This window comes from Danio rerio, chromosome 25 (assembly GCF_052040795.2).
Source record: "Danio rerio strain M-AB ecotype USA chromosome 25, GRCz13ab, whole genome shotgun sequence".
Lineage (NCBI taxonomy): Eukaryota > Metazoa > Chordata > Actinopteri > Cypriniformes > Danionidae > Danio > Danio rerio.
In genome coordinates, this window is record NC_141045.1 from 15,486,917 (window position 1) to 15,510,637 (window position 23,721).

The 23,721-nt window shown below is 36.1% G+C and overlaps 1 protein-coding gene and 1 long non-coding RNA gene across 6 annotated transcripts in view; one reads left to right on the forward strand and one right to left on the reverse strand.

The window, feature by feature from the left end:
* shank2b (SH3 and multiple ankyrin repeat domains 2b) overlaps positions 1 to 23,721 on the forward strand; it is a 237,924-nt gene that overhangs the window by 120,611 nt on the left and 93,592 nt on the right. For all 4 annotated transcript variants that reach the window (XM_087311012.1, NM_001128347.1, XM_087311013.1 and 1 more), the window contains one exon: positions 2,767 to 3,118. In XM_087311012.1, the coding sequence (XP_087167138.1) occupies positions 2,767 to 3,118 (352 nt within the window). The remainder of the gene's footprint in view (positions 1 to 2,766; positions 3,119 to 23,721) is intronic.
* Positions 2,165 to 19,411, reverse strand: LOC141380934 (uncharacterized). Of its 2 annotated transcripts, XR_015526338.1 has the most exons (4): positions 19,202 to 19,251; positions 18,284 to 18,389; positions 17,255 to 17,357; positions 2,179 to 4,776 (listed from the first exon to the last, which is right to left on the reverse strand). It is a non-coding gene; the product is annotated as an uncharacterized LOC141380934 (long non-coding RNA). The 2 variants fall into 2 exon arrangements; XR_015526337.1 differs by lacking the exon at positions 18,284 to 18,389 and having other exon boundaries at positions 2,165 to 4,776; positions 19,202 to 19,411.

The following is a 23,721-nucleotide window of genomic DNA, read 5'->3' on the forward strand; positions in this document are numbered from 1 at the left end:
ATTAGTCTGAAAGAGTAAATATTTTCTACCTTTGTCTTGGTTTTGGGACATTTTTTATATTTAGATTGTTGCACTTGGAACGCCGCCACTTTGATTTCAGGTGTTTGAAGGAAATGACTGTTTCAGCGGTGTTCCAAAAGCAGTGTTCCGGCAGCCAATGTGCTTGTGATGTCATCGACTTCAGTTGGTGCCAGAAAAACCTTGTTTGCTCTGTTCTGTCCAAATGAACCATCTTGTTTGTTTTTGTGCCATTATCAGTGTTGCTTTCTTTTGATTCTATTGTATTTGTCTTTTCATTGGCAGGCTTCATGGGGGGGCTGGGTGGATTTCTTCACAGCTTGTGGGGGCTGGGTTCGAATTATTGGCCATAATGATCTCCTTACAGTAGCTTTTTAAATAATGAACGGGAGCATATGTACCTCTGAGGCCTTTTGTTATGACGAACGCCATCCAGTGCCAACCTTTCATGACAGGGAAGGTGATCTAACTGCCTCAAGTTGACATTACGTCAGCACATTAACGAACAGGGGGGACTTGATGCGTAATAAGCGGTGTGTTTCTCCTCTATGCTTCTCCTGGGTTCGTTTTAGAATATATTTATAGCGTTTGTCTCATCCAGGCAGTGATATCTAGTTCATGCGTGAACTATGTCTTTCAGCGGCCTAATGTTTCTGAGAAAAAGGCTTCTTTGGATAAACCTTTTCCTGAACCACTTAATGTGGCGACAAACAAATAAATATAGGCATTTATCATGCATACAGTGAACTCTAGGGATTTCCCTAGGCCTGAAAAGGGGGGAGTTGTAGAGATAAAGCTTCATCTGGCCATGAAATTTGTGTATATTACCATGGAACCACAGAAGTTTGCTGCTGTGGGTGTATGTCTCTGGAGAATAGAGGAAGCAGTTGTTTAAGAAACCACAAAACACTGCATAAAGGTGTTTCAGCTTGTTAATTTGTTGATTTTTTTAGGAGATGTTATTGTTAGATGAAGTGTGTAGTTTTTTTTCACCTTCAGCAGCTTCAAAGAGAACTTCAAAGAAGTTTGTTTTTAAACAGGCTTCCCAAACAGTCTGCCATTGGTTGGTGAATACAGAAATCCACACCCTAAACACACTCTATTGGTTGGCCGTTTCTATGTTGGTTAAGTTTGGAATCTCATAACAAGATGAACAAAACAATAATACACACTGGAATGCGAGTTTGCACAATCAGCAGTAAATCTGCTTGTAATAGCCTCTGCAAATAAAAGAGGCAAAAAGAAAGTATTCCATTGTTTTTTTAAAGATATTAATAACTTTTAATTTAACAATGGATGTATTAAACTGATTAAAAGTGACAGTAGAGAAATTTCATTCATTCATTCATTTTCTTGTCGGCTTAGTCCCTTTATTAATCCGGGGTCGCCATAGCGGAATGAACCACCAACTTATCCAGCACGTTTTTACGCAGCGGATGCCCTTCTAGCCACAACCCATCTCTGGGAAACATGCACACACACATTTACACCCACACATTCATACACAACGGACAATTTAGCCTACCCAATTCACCTGTTCCGCATGTCTTTGGGGGAAACCGGAGCACTCGGAAGAAATCCACTCGAACGCAGGGAGAACATGCAAACTCCACACAGAAACGCCAACTGAGACGAGGATCGAACCAGCGACCTTCTTGCTGTGAGGCGACAGCACTACCTACTGCGTCACTACGTTGCCCTAGAGACATTTCATATTATAATAAATGTTTCTATACTCTTTTGAACTTTTTAATCATCAGTGAATATAGTAAAAAATGTACCATGGTATCCACATACAAAACTTTAAAAAATTATTATAGTACAAACATTCCTGAGCACCACATGAGCTAATAAGAGTGATTTCTAAAAGATGAACAGCTGTGGTATTGGAGGAATAGACTGTGTTTTTAAATGTAAGATAGTTCTTTAGTTAAATTCTTATAGTATTTTAAAAATATCAAGCCCAGTATTCTTACCAACAAGTAGACTTTAAAAATAAGTCCTGCAGCTTTAAAGATAAGACACAATTTCTCAGCAGTAACTTTTTGTGTGTTACAGTCAGTGATAAAGGATTTGCTAAGATTGTGTGTACATGGAGCAAACCTCCCACAGAGGAATTGAGGAACCTAGAAACACAAACTGAAGAGCAAGTCATATATTAATTTATTAGTCATAATTACATTTTATTTAACATCTAAGTGAATTGCAGTTAATTAATATATAAAATACATTTCATACAGCAAATAATACTGTTTTATGCAACGTGACATTTCAAAATGTATTACTGAATGAATAGAATAAACTCTAATTACTATTTGTGTGAGGTATCATTAGCTGTTGAATTAAATAGTTTTAACATGTTAAACGAATGTTTGTTTGGTGTTACCAAATCTATTTCCACATTTAAGAGTCTCAAGAGTTAATTTTCTTGTTCTGAAATTATTCCGACAGCTCATAACAAGTCAAAACACAATAAATGCATTCATCATTCAGTAAATGAGCGTGGAAATGGCTGATTGTGAGCTTGATGAGCAGACAGCGTTTGGTCTTTTAAGTTCTTTGTATGCAGAAATGAAGCTGAAGTGTGGTACTTGAAACACTCGTTACAGTGCTCTAATTATTGCCTTTTTCAATGGAAATGAAGGACACCTAAAAAAGCTGATCTACTTTTCAACTTGAAAGTGCACACTGCATTCAAATCTATTATTTTTATCTAATACTACTTCTTGTTTTCTTCATCTTTCCCAGTGCCTTTCCGGGAGGCACCGGCAGGCACAGGACGGAGCAGGCCGTCGCAGCAATCGCCGCTGCAGCACCAGGGTAGGAGTACTCTTGCCGCCCCGCGAGTGCTGCTCCGATCCAACAGCGACAACAACCTGAACGTCAACAAGCTGTCGCTGGAGCGCTCACGCTCGCCCTCTCCTGCCGCTTCACCCCTGCGCAGCCTCTCGCCCCGCCACCCCCAGCAGATGCAGAACAGCCCAAATGGCACGGTGAAAACCATGGCCCTGGGCGGGCGCTCCGCCCGAAGCCGATCCCCTTCCCTGGGCCGGCTGGGGGAGGGAGACACGCGGAGACAGACCCCGCTACGCCACAGCAGGTCAGTGATCTTCCCACATTGCACAAACTGATTAGGTTAGAATACTCAAAATCATTTGTGGAAACATTCCAATAAACCAACTTGTACTTTTAAGTTAGTACAGGGGTGACCAAACTCAGTCCTGGAGGGCCAGTGTCCATTTTAGCTCTAACTTGCCTCAACACAGCTGCAAGAATGTTTTTAGAAAGCCTCGTAAGAGCTTGATTAGCCAGCCTAGGTGTGTCTGATTGGGGTTGGAGCTAAACTTTGCAGAACTCTGGCCCTCCAGGACCAAGTTTGGACACCCCTGAGTTAGTAGAACTTCATTTTACTTTGTACTTTGACAGCATTTTTTTGACAAGTGGACAGGAACTTTTGACGGCCATTTTTGAACAGCGTTCCCACTTCTTGAATATATTTGCATTTCAAACAACAGAGAGGGAAAGTACCTTAACACAAAAACAGGTCGTTGAAAGGGCTTGAATTTAAGGGTGCTATTTCAACAATTGTCTGTGCTGCATTCAAAAACTAAACAAAAAACTAAAAAATTCTTTATTTAAATTTACATTTACATTTTATACATGAACTAATGCATTTTATCAATACTATTACCAGCATTGAATTCAACTACTTCTTTGAACATGAATTTTGAAAACAGTCAACATTTTTGAAAATGACTTCCTTACATTTATATAGCATTTTTCTGGACACTCAAAGCGCTTAACACATTTTTGGGGGAATCTCCACAAACCATGTGCAGCATCCACGTGGATGACACGATGGCAGCCATATTGCGCCAGACCGCACACCACACAAAAACTTATTGGTCTAGAGGAATCAGAGTGAGAGACTCACACAGAGCGCAGGTTGAGCACCCCTGCTGGTCACACTAACACCACTTCCAGCAGCAACCTAGCATTCCTATGTGGTGTCCCATCCAGGTACTGACCAGGTACTGCCCTGCTTAGCTTCAGTGGGCAAGCATGTGAGATTTGCGGAGAGCTAGCTGCTGGCAAGTTTTAAGTGTATGGGAAATATTATAGGAATGCATAGGAAGGACGTTTGTGATACTATATATGCTAGGGGTGTAAAACTACAAAAGTGCTCGATTTATCCATGAAATAGCGGGAACCCTGTTTGAAATAGCAGATACGATGCTAAACTTGCTAATTATACTCGTTGTCTTGATCTACTTGTGTACAGTATATAACTTACACTAAGCTGTTTGGATGCTGATGTTGGTTTGCAAAGTCATGAGCATCAATAGTTATGCACTGTCTTCCATTGTTGGTGGTATGTTTGTGTTTGGCGCTTCTGCGATAGTGCTGCTTGATGTAAGAGTAGGTTATGGTGTAAGACTGGGCTATATGGTGGCTTTCTAGCAAACTACTCACTCGCTCGCTTACTCCCTTACTCACTATCCTTCGACTTAGTCCCTGATTTATCAGGGGTCGCCAAAGCATAATGAACTGCCAATTGGAAGAGCAAATCAGTTTATAGAAAGTTCATCACCACAAACTACTGATAGCACTGGTCAGTGACGGTTAAGGTTTGCATTGTCGCCTCACAGCAAGAAGGTCGCTGGTCTTAGTGGCTGGGCCAGTTGGTGCTTCTGTGTGGAGTTTTCATGTTCTCCACGTGTTCATGTGGGTTTCCTCTGGGTGCTCCGGTTTGAGAATCTGGAGAATATACAAACTGAAATTAATGTTGTGATTTCAAAAAGATACGTTAGCTTTAAAACACTATCTCGGTGTGGACAGAAGGCCAAAACGCAGAGAAAAACGTTTCTCTAAACGAAAAACATGTCGCCTGGTAAACGTACCAATTTTAGCATAACAGAAAGCTCTGTAAATCCTAACATATATACAGTAGCACAAAATTATAGACTAAAATATGTGTCCTTACATTACGTAATTTATATTAATGTACAGTCTGACACAGTGCATGCAGGAAAACTAGAAATCTGTTTCTACTCAGTTTAAGTTCACTTTACTGCAGAACATTTTTGAAATCACATAAGTTGTTTTTATTTAGTACAATGAACTTTTTAAAATAAGTGAATGTGAAATTGTCCACTTTTTCCGTCACATTCAGGAATGGAGTGTGTCCCTTTCTGTGAGGACAAAGTTGTTTTTATCTATTGTCACCAGAGGCTCTATTTATGGCAAATCTGTGTTGTTTTTTATAAGGCCATGTGTGGATGCAAATAGGTCAAGTGTTGGAAATTGGTGAATGGGAAGTGGACTGGATTGCTGAGATGTCCTCAGTCAGGCTTGTCATAGGATTTACTTCTTGGGCGTCTTTGTGATGGTAGATGTGTGTGGAAGCTGCCGTCTTTTAGAAGAGATGTTAAACTGAGGTCCTGACTCTCTGTGGTCATTAAAAATCCCATGGAACTTCTCGTAAAGAGTAGGGGACTAACCCCTGTGCCCTGGCCAAATTACTGTACCTCCCTTGGCCCTTGCCCATCCATCATGGCCTCCCAATCATCCCCATCCACCAAATTGGCTCTTTCACTGTTTCTCCACTCCACCTATAGCTGGTGTGTGGTGAGTGCACTGGCGCTGTTGTCAAGTGGATGCAACACCCGTTGGTGGAGTGGAGAGACCCCCCCCTCATGATTGTGAAGCGATTTGGGTGTATGGCGATACACAATAAATGCGCCATATAAAAACAAATCACGTTAGATTACATTGCAAGTGTTGGGAATTAGTGAACTGGACTGCTGAGATGTCTTCAGTTTGGCTTGTCATAGGATTTGCTTCTTGTGCTTCTTTGGGATGGTAGATATGTGTGGTAGCTTGTTTCTGCCATGGAATCAAAAAACAAACAAACGAAAAACTTTAATTACTTTTAATTACTTTTTTTTCTCAGAATTCAGTTTTATAGAGACTTTCTTGAGGTTTTAGGATATTAGACATGTATATAAGCTTTTTACCACTTTTTAACCTTTTTAAAATGGAAAAAAATATTTTATTGTAACTTTTTAATCTATTTTCTTTTTTTCTCTAACTTTTCTGCAAAATTCAGAATTTCTTTCTTAATTTTTTTCTGACTTTCTATCTCCCAATTAGATTTTTGCTTGCTCTTTTACTTAATAAAAACAACAATAAAAGTAAATATACAGTTGAATTTTGAATTTTTTTCCTTACTCTTTAAATTTTGTTTTCCCAAATTATGCTTAACAGAGCATTAATATTTTGCTTAATATTTTGCTTAATATTTTTGCTTCTGGGGAGTCTTATTTGTTTTGTTTTTTTCGGCTAGAATAAAATACGTTTTTAATTTTTTAAAAACCATTTTAAGGTCAAAATTATTAGCCTCTTTTATTATTTTATTATTATTATTTTATTATTATTAGATTTTTTTTTCGATAGTCTGGAGAACAAACTATCGTTATACAATAACTTGCCTAATTACCCTATCCTGCCTATAAACCTAGTTAAGCCTTTAAATGTCACTTTAAGCTGTATAGAAGTGTCTTGAAAAATATCTAGTCAAATATTATTTACTGTCATCATGCCAAAGATAAAATAAATCAGTTGTTAGAAATGAGTTATTAAAAATATTATGTTTAGAAATGTGTTGGGAAAAAATCTCAGTTAAACAGAAATTGGGGAAAAAAATAAACAAGGGCTAATAATTCAGGGGGGGCTAATAATTCTGGTTTCAACTGTATATTTTTAAATGATATTTTTTTTCTTTTCATTAACTCACAATTCTGATTTTCGCAATCCAGAACGGCAAGAAAATATGTACGAATTTTAAGATTAAATGTTGCAACTATCAGGTTCCGAAAGTACAAATTTCCATTTATTAAAGGCAGGGCTGTTTTTAAACAATTTCATTAAACTTTAAATATATTGTTTCTATAGATACAACCAACTTGCATACTTGTTTTTTTCCAATTCATATGATGTTGATTCTCCTCATAGCTGATTGATTTGGTTCATATCTTAGACTATTTTAGAAAAATGAATGGGAAAAATAGTTCTGCTGCTAAAAAAGTAGTGGGCCAACATTAAAGAGGACTTATTATGCAAAAATCACACAATTTGTGTGGCATTAGTCAAAAAAGGAAGAAAGCCCTACCCATTAGTGTCAATCTTTCCTCATTATCATAGGACGTTGGTCTTGTTTTTGATTCTGCCACTATGCTGACACATAGGCATTTGTAGCTCCGCCCTACAATCTCATCAATCCCCTTAAATACAGTTATAAACAAGCATCGTTAGATCAGGACTTCAGCCACCATAAACACAGAAGGCCAAATTGTCCCTCATAATTATATTCGTCATTTTGTTCTGCCAAAGTCAGTCACACACTGCTGAATTTGTGTTTAGGATGACAAAAAAAGTTGAGGACAGGTGTGCCTCAGTGGACAACTTTATCAAAATAAGCAATTATATCAAGAACAGGCTGTTCAGTGCACAGAAAATAAATGCGAATGTGATTTCGGACATGTTGAGCATACAAAAAATGGGGCATGTTTTAAAATACTATATATATATTTGCAATTTCTGCAACTGTTGGAAATTGGAGGGGAAAAATAGGATTATGGGTTGATATGTAAAAATGGGCTTAATGTTAGAGTTTATACGTCATACACTGGAGGTGTAGTTTAGCTGGAGGTAAAACAAATCCCATAATTATACAATAATTGGGGGATTCATTGTTCTTTCTCTCTCTCTGTCTCTCTCTATCTGTGTGTGCATGTCTGTGTGTGTTTTAAAATGAACAGTCTTTCCCTTGGTGACTTATTGAATAATGAATAAACGATTAAATTTTAAAACACATTGTACTAAATCTAAAAGGATGTTTTGAATGCCTCTATAGTGTTTTTTTTTTTTTACATTAGTGCGACGTTCATATACTTGTGAAAAGATTTGGAATTCTTATAAATAATAAATATTGAAATGTGTGCATTTTCATACAATTAAAGGGTTTGTTCATAGTAAACTTTCATTCTTTTATCGTTTACTCTCTCTCTCGTGCTATTCCAAAGATGAACAATTGGCTTTAAAGCACTTGCTATGAATAATATTTATATAATTTCATGGTGGTTTAGTATCCATTTAAAGCCCATTTCTATATGAATTAGGATAGTGGCAAAGTGTAAAAATTTTAAATGACCACTGCCATCTGTCAGCAATGATACACACACACTTTACTGTAACCTTGTCTTGGACTTGTGACAAAAGTCTATCTGTTTTTTATCTGGTGTATTCAAGTACAGCACTATCCATAAAACCCCCTGAGCTACGCTTATGGCCTTGAAAAGAAATATTTGGACATCTGTCTGTAAAAATACACTGAGCATCCATGTGCCTGGTAGCGTTTGCCATGCGACCTGCACCTGATCCAGGATGGGATTGGACAGACTCCCGAACTGTTTTTTATTTTTTTATTTAGCTTTGTGACTTTGTGTGCAGCCATGCAAAACACAAAGGTGGGAAAATGTATTCTTGGCAAACAAATAGGCCACTGAGAGAGAGAGAGAAAGAGAGTTAGAGAGAAAGACCGAGAGCATGTACGTGTGTGGCCATGCATATATTTATTTATATTTCCTATTATTACTTGCTTCCAGGCAGCAAAAGTCGAGAGAGTAAAAAAAATACACGAGTTGAGATATGACATATGATTTACAATGGGAAAAAAATATATCCACTCTTATGCAGTTTCTGGCAGTTCATGCCACTTTGGTGACCCCTGATGAACAGGGAATAAGGGAAAAGGGAAAAGGGAAAAAGAGTGAGTATATAGTTTATATTAGTATGTGATTCATTGACATTTTCCTTTTTGTTTTTTTTTTAAATATACACCACCGATCAGAAGTTCAGAAGAAAATTATTCTCTTCAACAAGATGGCAATTATTAAATATAAAAAAGTTTTTTGAATTGTTAAATATTTATTAAAAAAATGTAATAACTGCTTTCTTATTGAATGTAAATTAATTACATCAATTAAAAAAATTATTACCCCAGTCATTATTGCTTTTATTACTGTTACTATTAATAATATTACTACTACTACTACTAATAATAATAGTAATAATAATAATTAATAATCCAGTGATTTTTGAAGGATCATGTGACTGAAGACTGAAGTAATAAAACTGAAAGTTAGTCTTTAAAATCACTGAAATAAAATATTAAATTAAATTATAAACTACTTTTGAGCCGTTATTTTATAGTGCTATAACATTTAGCAATTTTACCATTTGTACTGTATTTTTGATTAAATAAATGCAGCTTTGGTGAGCGGGAGAAGTTTTTTAAAACATTTAAAAATAATAATCCTACTGACCCCAAACATTTTACCAGTAGTGTATAATCTATCAAATAAATTATGATATCTTCTTTGACAACCTCTGATGACTAATAATTGCATTACTTTCACAGTAAGGTACTGTATGTAAATTCACAGTCCGTTTTTGAAAAAAGTGGTAAATTTGTTCCAGCAATTTTTCAGAAAAGAGAAGTTGTAACATTACCGGTAGTTTGCCAGAATGCTGCTTTGTGTGGACTCAGACGGAAAATTGCCCGAGAGAACACACTGATGTGAGACGTCTTCTCCTGTGTAAACAACCCTTTTTTGAATTTACCAGTTAAGTCGTTCTGGAAATTTTCCAGATATTTACTAGTATCACTGTGATAAAGGGGCTATAAACAATATTTCTGTAAATATTTCTAAATATCAAAAAAAAAAAAAGCCTGTACTAGCATAAACATTAATGTGTATTCATTTCTGTGTTGATTAAAATATTAATAGTGCTTGAATTCCTATAACTAACGTGCAAATGAAATAGCCATTTTTACAGTTATTTGCTGTGCATAACATATGATGTGAGGCATAATTGCGCAATAAAATTCTAAATACTTAAAATTGAGCAAATAAATCCTGACACTAATGCAATTTACTGTGAAAAATTACAGTAACATTGTGAAATTCTGGAAATTTATTAGAGTGCGATGAAAATAAAAAAATTGATTTTTTTTAACATTTTGACATTTTAGACGAAGTGCTCAGGTATTTTTTTTGTAATATAAAGTGCAGCAAAATGCACAAAAGGTGCCTGAATAACACCACCTAGTACCAGTAAACCAGAAGCTCACAAAGCTTTCCCCACATTTGAGTTCTTCTGATTGGTTCACTGCTTTGAAACTGACACTGGTGAAGTCAACTGTTCAACTTGACACGGTGTCTAAAAAACACGTCGCTGTGTGCACACCACTTCAAAATATGCGAGACGTGAGCGTAACGGTCACGCACAACTGTCAAGTTTTTGTTTATATTGAAAAACAATGAAAAAAGTAGACTGTTGGAACGGTAAAAGTTTATTTATAAGCTAATTTCGAAAACAGTTTTCAGAGTTTAAGTTCAGTTCAGTGTGGTTTAATTTTCGCTGCTGAAAGTCCAAACACTGGAGAGCAAATCCATCGATGCACAGCTCTACAAGTCCCAAACCAAGCAAGCCAGTGGCGACAGTGTCGAGAAACAAACTTCACCAATTGACGAAAGTGAAAGAAAACAATTGACCCATTAGTCCCTCATTAGCAATCAGGTGACTCCAAATCAAACATAAGTAGCCAGATTTCATGACCTTAGCCATCTTCGTCTTGAAGAATCCCCCATCCTCTCCGACTCCTCCTTCTTTTTTCCTAGCATAATACAGGGGAGTTCTCGAGACCTACCTGAGCTCAGACTCCCCTCTTCCCCTATAAAACGGAGGGGAGGCAGCATGCCAAACATACATCTACTTATCAATCATCAGCTAAGTGTGAACTCTTGAAGCACTTATTAGTTTGAAAAAATACGCAGATTTGATCATGTAAATGACTGTAAAAAAATACTGTTGAATACTTGATTCTTACTGGTTGATGAACATACCAAGGTGTGCAATTTTTGTCACATAAACACATGGCTAAAGTATAAAAAAAAGATTTTTCCTGCTTGTTCAAACTACTTATGATTTTTTTTTTACTTGATTTTTACAGGACAACATAATTGTTTTAGATTTAATCCACTTACATTTGTTGGATTTACTTAATTGGTTTGTGTTGGGACAATATGAATACATTGCATGAAACCCTGCATTTTTTAATGTAGTTTTAGACAGATCGTGGTCACATTACAGATTCATATCACAATGATGAATGATTGCGGTTATTTCACAGCCTACAACAGTCAAAACAATCAAATCAAAACAGAATAAAAGGCTTTGGATGAGTTGTGCAAGAAAATATGTATATATGAAATATGTATCAATTGAAATGTGGTAATTGTAGTATAATTGATTCCAATCTATTTAATTATTCAAAAATATCCACCACATCAGGTGTGGATTTTTTTCCAATCGTTAATTATGCCCATCATTAATTATTCCTTATGCATATTATTACTCTAACAGCATATGAAAATGTATATTTGTATGGTAAGAATTGACGCATCCAGAAGTAAAATTAAAACCCGGACAGACTCCCAAATTAAATTTTAAAATACAAATATGATTCTACAGTATAGCAACTTGCTTCTATTAGCAACTGCCTCTGAAGAGAGAGGGATATGAATTCCTGGCAAACAAATAGGCCACTGAGAGAGGCAGGGGAAGATAGAGAGCATGTGCATGTGTGGCCATGCATATATTTATATATATTTCCCAGTGAGTGAATGCATGCGTGGGTGCTCGTCATGTAGTGAAAGTTCAGCATGCACGTGTGTGTGTGTGTGTGTGTGTGCGTGTGCGTGTGTGTCGGTGGGTGTGCGAATCTTGTCACTCAACGGGGGTTCTAGCAAGCTCGGTACAGTAAGTGGGCCAGGCCAATTACTCACTTCCACTGCAAAAAACTCCTCTAATTAGATGTCATTTTAAAAAGGAAGAATTAACTCCTCTGGTATTTGACCCTGTTCTCCTCTCGTTTCTCACGCTGCAGCCTATATAGATCCGTTTGTTGTGCTAGACGTCTTTTACAATGGCATTGTCAGATCACAGTCTCCGGACCATATTATTATATAATCAGCCATATCCATATCAGCACCAGACAGATACCATATCAGATGTCACAAAACATTCATTATGCTCCATATGGTCTGTGTATGTGTATGTATATCACAGTTCTGTCTGGATTGGCTGATAGCTGTGCGATATTCTGCAATATCAAAACTCGAGAACCCGTACAGCCTTCTCACTCTTCTTCTGGACAGCAGTACTTCAGAGGCTTTTTTAGGCGAGAATGTAGTTATTTAGGTTGCATCTATGCAGTTTATTTATATGGACAGTGCCTATTTTAAATGTTTATAATTTCGGAGAGACAGTGCATCGACATCCATCAGCCTGTCATACTGAGCAGCGCAAAGATGATTGATGTTGTCCATCCAAAAGATGGCGACAGAAACTGCATAATAAGCCCTTAGAGGAGAAAAGATCAGTGTATTTTAAGCTACAGCTGATCAAAATATTATAGAGCTGGTGAGTGACATCACTTTTGTATGTTGTAGTGCTGTAATTATACCATAGTAATTCTAGTGTGTTGAGTTTGAGATGGGAATGTGTGTATTTTGTGTTGGTCACTCTTTGTATAACCCTGAGTTACTTTTTGTTTTCGTTCCTGCAGAATAGTTCAGTAAACAGTAAGAAAGTAGAAATGCTTGCATGTGTTTAGCGTTTTTCCCTATTGCAAACACAACAATAATCTGGTAGTGTTTGCGTTGCTTTGGCTTTTTCGGGGGTTAAATATTGTGATCTCCCGATTGCACCAGTGTAATACTGGAAAATCTCTGTAGACTGATGGCATTTCATGACGTTTAGCCTTATAATCGTAAAATGTGAGCAAAATCACCTTTTTTGTCATCACTTTTGACATTACACTAGAAAATCATTCAAATACTAGCACTAAAGTGACGTTTGTGAAATATCAACGGTTTCTGCTGTTCTGACAGCTGCAGATGTGAATAAATGACGGAAGAAAGTAGTTCCTCTTATAAAAGGGTTTTGAGGCTCTCTGTGTTTAATTTTTTTATATACATGATTGTGCCGTCAAACTGTTGTATAAACGCAAAATAACACTCGTAATAGTAAGCTATGGCTGTATATTGGCTCTGGTGGGACACTAAGCCCTAATCTCAATTCTATTTTTGTACCCCTACCACTTCAAAGTTTACCCCTAAGAATTGGGACAGCACTAAAGCACCTGCACACGTCATCATATGTCATCATGATCTCTTGCTGAGATCAGATGATCGCGACTGCTGTAGTTATTGCAGTTGTGTTATTTTTTGGTATTTATCTTCAGGAAATCACTGAAGGCATTTACTATGTAGTCATAACAATATAATGTGGCAATAAGATCGTAACTGTACTGTGCATTTACACAGTGGCCATATTCATCTATGTAAACACACCAAAAACAATATTAACATGATAGCAGACACTTTAAAAAGGTCATTCCCAGTCACTAGACATTACTGACAGGGTATTTGAGTTTCAGTAAGTGTCAGAATGTTGTGGGAGTACTATACAAGAGTTTTGATTATTGATTATAGATTGTGAAATTTTGTGTTTTTTATTTTAGCGTTTTTTTTAAAGGAATGACGGTAAAACATGAATGCGGCTATGAATATATTAAAACATGTGCTTGTTTGTTGTAAAGCCGTTGTGGCTGGTGTATTCTGGGAAATTTTCTTACTCCTTGGTTTCGAGTGTGGTCCTAAATAATCTTTATTCGAAGGGATATACACTCCTTAGCCCTAAACCTTCAAGCTAAAGAGAATTGGGACACCCCTACCCTTTGACGTGAACACGCAAAACGAGGGGTAGGGGTAAGGGGAAGGGCCAATGGCCAAGGGGTAGAATTGGGATTACAATCAGTGCCGATATACAATCATATCGCAGTGTGATATTGCATTTATACAACTGTTCGTGGGCATATGTATATACACATACATATGTATATATGTATGTGTATATGTATATGTATATATAGATATATATATGTGTGTGTGTGTGTGTGTGTGTGTGTGTGTGTGTGTGTGTGTGTGTGTGTGTGTGTGTGTGTGTGTGTGTGTGTGTATACGTGTGTGTATACGTGTGTGTGTGTGTGTGTGTGTGTGTGTGTGTGTGTGTGTGTGTGTGTGTGTGTGTATGTATGTATGTATGTATATACGTATGTATGTACACTGCATTTAAACTAACCCATTTTGATTCAGATCACACCCAATTTCATTAAGACATGTGCAACACAATTATGTCACTATTAATTTAAATATTTGTAATATTTGTAAAACTTATTTATAGGTTATAATAAGCTGCATTTACAAACAACCTATTTGGTCTTTTTTTTTTTGCTGATTTTAACAATAAGAATTATTAATAATAATGGTAAAGTAGTAGTACTAAAATATTATATAAAAACTCGCAATTTAATGGTTAATAATCAAACATTTTGACCTGAAATCACTCCTGTGTGTGAGACTAGTTTCTTACACATCTCATCCAACGTATTATGTTTTGTTTGGTTTGACTTTTATATGCTGTGAAATAAATGAAATCCCTCAGCGTACTGTAGGGATATATGGAACTGTAACGAGGTAAAGTCTATACCTGTTTGGAACTATTTTAGCTGTGCGTTTATATGAAAATAACGGCACAGATTAGTTTGTTCATCAGCCAATCAGAATCAAGTATTCAAAAGCCCAGTATAAATAAAATCAAGAAAATAAAACACCAATGAATGGTTGCCTTCTAGAAGTAACACATACACACACACACACACACACACACACACACACACACACACACACACACACACACACACACACACACACACACACACACACACAGGTTTCTACAAGCATCCTCAGATCTTTAGTCCAATATTACTGCATTTATGAATAAAAACACACACACACACACACACACACACACAGGTTTCTACAAGCATCCTCAGATCTTTAGTCCAATATTACTGCATTTATGAATAAAAACACACACACACACACACAAGGAGCGAAGACACAGCTGGTATTTGGGCTGGGATTGTATGGCAGACGTGTGGAAATATCAGTGGCTTTCTCAAATAGAGCGCCATGCCTTAGTTACAGCAGCAGTTGCTATGGCCGTGTCCGTATGGTGTATGTGTGTGTATGTGTGTGCGTCTTCTGTGTTGCTTTACTCCGCGGTGTATTAGATAATGTGGCTGCTCTTCTGAGGCTAGCAGTGGAAGCAGATGCAGTTGGTTGTAGCATCATATTGCCATTTGTCAACAGCAGTAAACAAGGGAAATACGAGATTCTCCAGTCGTATGCCAGGAAAGGTCATGTTGGAGATGCAACATGCTGCTTGTTTTGAAGAATATACGTTTAGAAGAAAAGTACTGGAGCGTTTACATTTATACATTCATTTATGCATACACATCCAACATAACAACACACATAAAAATATTTATAGCTTGCTCACACACATACACACACTCTTCCCACACACAATGATTTTCACTGTATACAAACTGTATAATTTATCCCTTACTGCAATACCTTTTAACATTAACCCTCAATAATATGCATTCTTACATTTTCAAAATACTTCATTCTATGATTTATGAGCTGTTTTTCTCATAAGGGACCCCAAAATGTATTTTTTTTAAATAAAATCTTAAATTTACTGGTATTGCTATACATGGGAAATACAAGGCACACACACATACAATATGGTTATGTGTATATGTGCTACACTCTTTAAAAAATGCAGGGTTTCACACTGGAGGTCTGCACAGGACTGATTTTTTAGTCCCGCTCCCGCAAGGTTTTATTCTGCACTTGACCGATCCTACTGTATATTTAATCTTTGTTCACCCGTCTAGAATAATTTTCTACCCAACCTGACCGTTCTTGCTAAATTTAGATCTGGTTTCCAAAATTTGACGTTTAAATTGGGTGCTACCAAAAGAGAGAGATGACAAATAAAACTGTAGGTCTTGCAAAGATTGTAGGCTTTTGTGGGTTTTGTTTGCCCCTTTGTGATGAGCAGTGCTTTCCACACATAGACTTTACTTGGGCGGGCTGCCCAGGTATATTAAACGGCCAGCCAAGTATATTTAGTGACATGTATCTACCCAATAGCCGAATATCCACAATCCATTAACTAGTGGAAAATCTTCTCTCGCCCTATATGTTTCCTACTTCTCATTGTGTGTGCGCAAAAACTGTCACAGACAGTCTTACATGCTCTGCAGGGACCCACAGAGATGCGCCCGGGACTTAAAATTTCATCCGTGTGGGATTTCTAAAAATCTCCTAAAATGTCTGGGATTTGGCTTTTGGTTTCGCTTTCTAAGCCATCATTTTCATTTTATGCCTGATTTACTTTCGCTTGGCTTTACAGCTGACCGCGCATGCACAGCCGCAAGAGCAAGAGAAACATTATATGATTAATTCTTTGATCTAAACAACTTAGATAAACTTGTCTATTTACTCAGAGAGGACAAAATCACATCTAAACTTGCTGCAAAAAATATGTACACCGTTAGAAATGGTTATTTAACTCATTTGCCTTATTTAAATAATCTACACTTTTTATTCTTGTAACCATTATACTTTTTTTTTTAGATTTTTATTTCATAAATGTTTTAATTCCTTTCTGTCATTTTTATCTCGTTTGCTGAATATTTTTTTTTAATTTGATGATGTTGATAATTTACATATTTTAAACATATATAACATGCTTTGACAATACTGTACAGAATGTGAGCTGCAGATTTTACCTGTCAGTAGGTGCACATGGCTCCTGAATTAAAATAAAAGTAAAACAAATAATGGTTTTATTATTTTTATTTCAACAGCCTTTAAAAAACTGTAAAACAAATAAAAACAGTGTTACTTTTTTTTTGGTCACATGTGGGTTACCATGTGCTGTGGCTTAAAGGTGTGTTTCAATCGACCAACCACCGCAGGTGTATTTTAAACCTGTGGGAAGCATTGGATGAGGCCTAAGTGCCACCCTAAACCTGAGGTTCTAGTCTTGTGACTGATAAAGAGTGAAACTCTGAGGTAATATTATATCGTGCAAAGGTTCATTTTATCCATTTGCATCTATGACGCATGAAAAAAAGACTCCCATACATCAGACTTGCCTGATGTGGGTTTACCAACTGTAAACTGACCGTTTTCTAATGCAAGCTGATGGACAGCGCATCTTCACTCTGCTCTTCCATGTTGGTAAAGCCACCTCTGAGGACCGTTATGCAGATGATACGTGCACAGACTCTGTGAAAAAACCAGCAAACAATTTTGTGTTTAATAGACGTCTAATAGACATTTAAACTTAGACAGTTTGCTTAAAACAGGGCTAAGGATTACCGAAATTTATTGCTGTGCCCCAAAAAAACTTATCGGGTCCCGCCGCTGTACCTCTACTCCACACAATTCCTTCATGTTGTCCCAACACAAATCGATTAACCTGATTTAATCGTTTCCACAAATTTAGGTGGATTAATTGAACATAAAATAATTTAATTATATCCCAAAAAGCCTTAACAATTGTGTTGGTTCAACTCACTTTAAATAAGAAGTTTGAACAAGCAGCAAATATCTTTTTTTTTTAGCGTATACAAATTATGTACGTGTCACGTGTGGGTATGTTGAAAAATATGTTTACGATGTTTAAAAAGGATGCTGTAACATTTAGGTGAGACAGATGTAATGTGTTGACAGATCAAGGATGAGGCAAGAATCAATTCTGAATTTAAGCTTTTTACTCAATGGGTTAAACAAAAGATGTAACAATAATAATGGGAAAAAAATGAATAAACAGTCACAATATTCTCTTAAAACAAAAACAATGAGTGTAGGCCAAATCAAAGAAATTAACAAAGCAATCCTTAAGTCTGAAGTCTAAACTAGTTGACAAAAATAAATAATGAAAATGAAACCGACATCTTCAGTGCACACGACACTCAATCTAAACTAATTAAACTACAAAACTAAATTACATGGGGCTAAACACTCCTAACAAAAAAAAACAAGCTAAACTAAAACAAAACCTAACAAGATTATCATTAGGCTCAGTTTAGAATCACACAACCATCAAAGCATTTACTTAAAGCCAACAAAGTTTAACAAGTGAACTCGAATAACCACAGTAAAACTAAGATAATTGATCACCAAATAGCACCAGACTGATCTGTAGTTACCACACACGGATCTGTTGGAGCTTTAATTCCTCGCGGCTGGTCCGGGGTTTGGTGGAACTGGCAAAGTCATAATGATGATGGACACTTAACTGAACCATTAAGAAACCTAGGAGTGAAGTGAGACGCGGAGAGAGGAGGGTGAGGAAAATAAATGCACAAAAAAAAAACTAACATGGAACATAACATATAGTATAGGCTGTACAATAATAAACACTGTAAAAAACGCCACAATCGATTTGTGTTGAGACAACATGAAAGAATTACGTTAACTTATTAGTTTAAACAAATTTAAGTGGATTAAACTTAAAAAACTTTAAGGAATGTGTTATTTTAAATCTCCTTTTAAACAAATAGTTTAAACAGACAAGAAAATTTCATTTTATTAATGTAGTACAGTAACATAATTTCACGTTCACATCTCACTGAAGACTGCTCATATGAACAAAGTTTTTGCAAAAAATATATTTCCTTATTTGTCATGAAGAATAGCAGCTCTTCACAAAGTCATGGCGTAATGTCTGGGACAAGTTGAATAACAGCACTGCTGAATAAGCGTCCTGTAGCTTAAACCCGATATAGCTTGCAACATGCTAATCAAATAAACAATGCTCACAGCCAGACCCCGGAAAAATTACCCGCATTTAATGAACTCCTACAGAGTTAAATAAAGCCTGATTTAGCATAAGCCGACTTTAACTCTGTAGCCGTCAATATAAACATGATTTCCCTGTGTGAATGTGTGCAGCTACGTGCTAGCCAAGTGTTAGCCGTAGCAGCTACTCTGCCACTGTGGTCATATTTTGATTGCTGCGTCAAAATCTTAAAGACATTGAGACCTTATTCCCTTCAAGCCTGATTAAAAATAGAGCTGTGGATGTGACTATACGTGCAGCGCTTGAACCGATTTCTAACACTTACTGGCCTTGTTTCCTTCCTGCCTGTTTTGCATAAATACCTCAGCCCACATTAACTCTTTTTGCTGTTTTTCTCCAAAAATAAGATGCGGAGCGCAGCTTATGTAATTGTCTTTGGATGAAGCTGGATAAGAAAGCTTCGTTGCTCCGTTTTTGACAGCTAGTTTTGCATTGGCAGACCGCTTGGCTGCCATAGGCGGTGCTCTAAATGAGTAAGCCACTTGTTTATGGGTTGCTGGAAAAGGCTTGTTTTTCTTCCAGCTGGTGTAGATTATGGACGTGAGGCCATTTGAAAGTTGATTATTAGATATTGGCAGGCAACATAAGTGTTCAAGAGCATTGGTGCTGATGCTCAAAGGGTCAGTTCGGCCAAAAATAAAAATTAGCTGATTTACTCAGACCATTCAAGCTAGAGTTTAATATTAAAGGTTTTTAGCTGAACTCATGGTCGCTTGTGTGTCTTTATTTTTTATTAGAAACATTTTTTTTGACTAAAATCAGACAAATGAATCTTTTTTTTTTTTGTATGAGACCATATATTAACCAAACATTCTTCTTCTTACTTACTGTGTTGAATACTTCTTAGAAGGAACTGCTGACATAAGGGGAAATAGCAGAATATGAATAAAATTGGGCCTTGCTTCAGACTTCTGTCTATTAAGAAGTCTAGACATGTCACAAGGTGCTTGTAGAAGTTGTGAAATGTATTGAAGGTCACTTAACTGTTCAGTTCTGGTATGCAGAGAAAGGTTGCAGAAAGAAGAAGTATGTTTGGGTACAACAGCCGAAGGAATGCAGAATGACTGATAGGTCACGTTACACCAAAATTCCACCTGTTAATATTAGTTGTGTATATATGCTGGAGTCAGGGAAATGTAAGTTAGTTGCGAACCTCCTGAATTTAATTCTTGTATTGCATTGTGGTAACGTAACCCAGCTCTGTCCTCGAATTATTCATTTGTATCTAATAAACTACTTATATTTTAATATTAAAGAAAACCCTCTCCTGACCTTTTTTATTGAACATGCATGGAATTGGCTAGATATTCCAACATAAGCTACCTGCACTCGTTTTAAGTCAAATAACATAAACGGAAAAAAACAATACATAAAAAAGGTGCGGTATGTATTTTTTATTGTAAAATGTAGTTGCGGTAGGGCCCTGCTACTGTAAAACACATTTATTGTTAGATTGTATGTTATTGTAACAGGGCAGTTGTGGTAAATTTCTGGCATCATTGCTGCCAGTAAGTTACAACAAAAATACAATAAAATTTTCAACAGTTCACATTGTATCATGGTGTGACGCGCTTGCCACAAACATATCGAATTTGTCTCAATCGTGCCTTCTGAGCAAGATCAAATAATTAAACTCAAGCAGAAAATTTGCTTGAGAAAAACATCCTGCAAATAAACAAAAGCAACTGATGCTGTGACTTTACTTAAAAAAATTGAGTAAACCCATTGTGCTGAAGTTACGCCAAAAGTGAAATTAGGTATTAAATCAATACAATTGTGCAAATATGGGTGCATTTCCACACTGTTAAACTTTGCAGTAAATTTACGGTTATTTACTGTAAAAATGTTCAGTAATATACCCCATACATTCCTTACAGTTCACTACTGTAATATGCACTGCATTGTAGGTAATTTTAAAACTTTTACAGTAACTCACTGCATATTTAGGAATTTGCTGTATTCTACTGTAATCGATGTAATCAAGTACAAAAACAAGATAATTGATGAAAAAAAATCCTTAACTTGCATCATTCATCATTCATTCATTTTCTTTTCGGCTTAGTCCTGTCGGGGCTCGAACCAGCATCATTTTTGCTGTGAGGTGATTGTGTTACCCACAGCACCACCTTGCTGCTGCATCTTGTAACACAACATGTATTTAAAATCGATTGATGAATGAAAATTACTTTTGTAAACCATTTAAAATAAATATAATAACAATATATAATAAAAATATGTTGCACATGATGTTGTCAATGGTTTGGAATTTATTTAGTAGTTAATACTAAAAATAAGGGATTTGTACTGCCGCTGTGTAAAATAAAATATATTACAGTAAATGTACTGTAGAAATTAACAGTGTAAAATTAAATGTGGTAAAGGGCATTTTAGCATGAAAAGGTTGCGGTAAGTCTGTTTTACTGTAAAATGAAATTGCAGTAGGGCTTTAATACTGTAAAACACAGTTTTTGTAAAGGGGCGATTGCGGTAAATTGCTGGCAACATTTGCCTGAGAAAAACATCCTGTTAGTAAACAAAAGCAAGTGACGCTGTGACTTAAAAAGTGAGTAAACCTATTGCGACTTGTTGTTGACCTAACTTAATTTTTAGAATTATGCACATGGTTTAAATTTTTTGTTAATTAAAGTCAACAAATAGCTTTTTACAGTTTTGTTTTTAATGTTCAAACTTCGTGTTTTCAGAGCCTGCAGTTATCATGCAAATAATCAGCCGGAATGCTTTTAGATATTAAAAAAAAAAAACATAAACTCCTCCCCTTATTTCTGATTGGCTAGTTTGCCGCTGAAACTCATTTCATTTTTTTTTTTTTTTGTGGTGCCGTCTAGTTATTTATTCCTAAAATGTGATGTTTTTTTTTCCGTTTGCATCATATCTTATCTGGTTATTTTCTCCCAGGTGTTGCCGGTTTTTACCGCTTTTTGGTCTCCATTCATCATCACATAATTTCTCCCATTTCGATTTAAAACCCATTTACCAGGTGCATCTGTTTAGGACTGTTTAGCGCATAAACACCATTCTTTCTCCCTGAAAGCTCATCATCACATCAGTATGATCTCCGTCAAGCGTTATTACGTAAGAAAGCTAATCTGGGTGTGTTGACTTTGGGCGCTGACATTGACTGGCTCTCAGTGGAGGCTTAAAAAAAGCAGGAGGCATGTAGAGGGCATGTGTAGGTGCTTTGTCCCAATTTCATCTGCTCCTATAGGCTGGAGGCAGCAGGTGCACCGGGACCTCGAGAGGTGATGAGGGAAGAGAGGGCAGGTCATGTGTGAACGGGACACTGCTTTGGGATGCTGTTTGATTTTTGTTACTAAATTATGGATAGTTGTGTACCGGGTATGGTGCAAAGATTTAAGGTTATCTTTATGGACAGTTTTATTCCAATTTGCAATATAATGGATGTATAGATAGATAGATAGATAGATAGATAGATAGATAGATAGATAGATAGATAGATAGATAGATAGATAGATAGATAGATAGATAGATAGATAGATAGATAGATAGATAGATAGATAGATAGATAGATAGATAGATAGATAGATAGATAGATAGATAGATAGATAGATAGATAGATAGATAGATAGATAGATAGATAGATAGATAGATAGACAGACAGACAGGCAGGACAGGAGTTTTATGTAAGATAAATATATAAAAATGTATTAAATATAATATAATATTATTTATAAAATATCAATAAATATGTTAATATTAAATAATTGTTAATAAATACACTATAAAAATTAATAATAGATAATATTTTTCAGTATAGATATTAATATAAATATATAATATAATATTTAGATAGATATATAGATAGATTGATTGATTAATAGATAGATTATATATTACAATAAGATAATAATAATATTTAGAAAATATGTAGTCATTTATTTTAAATATAATTAATATAATTGTGATCCTATTATCAAAACAATCAACTACCCAGTGTTAAAACGGTATAAATGTTGTTTTACTAAATTATTATACTGCATATTTATACCATTTCAGATATTAATTATTATACTTATTATTTATAAATTATATAATTATACTTTGTATTAAATTGATGTCATATTATCACTATAGAATTATTTGTTACCACTGTTAAAATTTTAATAAATATTATATATATTATATTTTCCTTCATTGACCATCCCCCTATAGCTCCCTGTCTGTGAAGTCAGTTCGGCAATAAAGGAAAAAAGTTGGCAAAATAAGGAGATGTACCTCAGAGATTGTGCATGTCATCATCGAAAACTGGATGTTCTTTTGCAGTGAGAGTTTGGGTGCTATTTTTAGGCCCATCGCGCCCTCATTAACACCTTCATTAACAGCATCGTCAGGCCTGTTCTTTTGTTGAGTCTTCAATGTCAGCACTTTTTCTGGATTTTTTTTATTTTGGGGTGGGGGGGTGCTGAGAGCCGTCTGAAGCCCCAGTGAGAATCTCTTGAGACCAGATATGAAGCTGGAGGAGTTCAGGCCTGGCTGTCTTCATCTCTGCTCTATTCTGAGCTGTAGTGGATGATTATGCTGTGTGTCCAGCAGAGGGAGCCCTCACACCTTTAATAACTGCTCAGCGGACTAGAAGATCTCAATGCTCACTGAAAACACTTTAACTAATCCTTACACACCTTTTATATCATTTTAATTTCATTTTACATACACTCAAAAATCATTTTGCTGCTTTTTTTTAAAACTATTTATAAGCTAAAACAACACGATTCTAGAGGTATATGCACAGCTCAGCCAATGATAAAC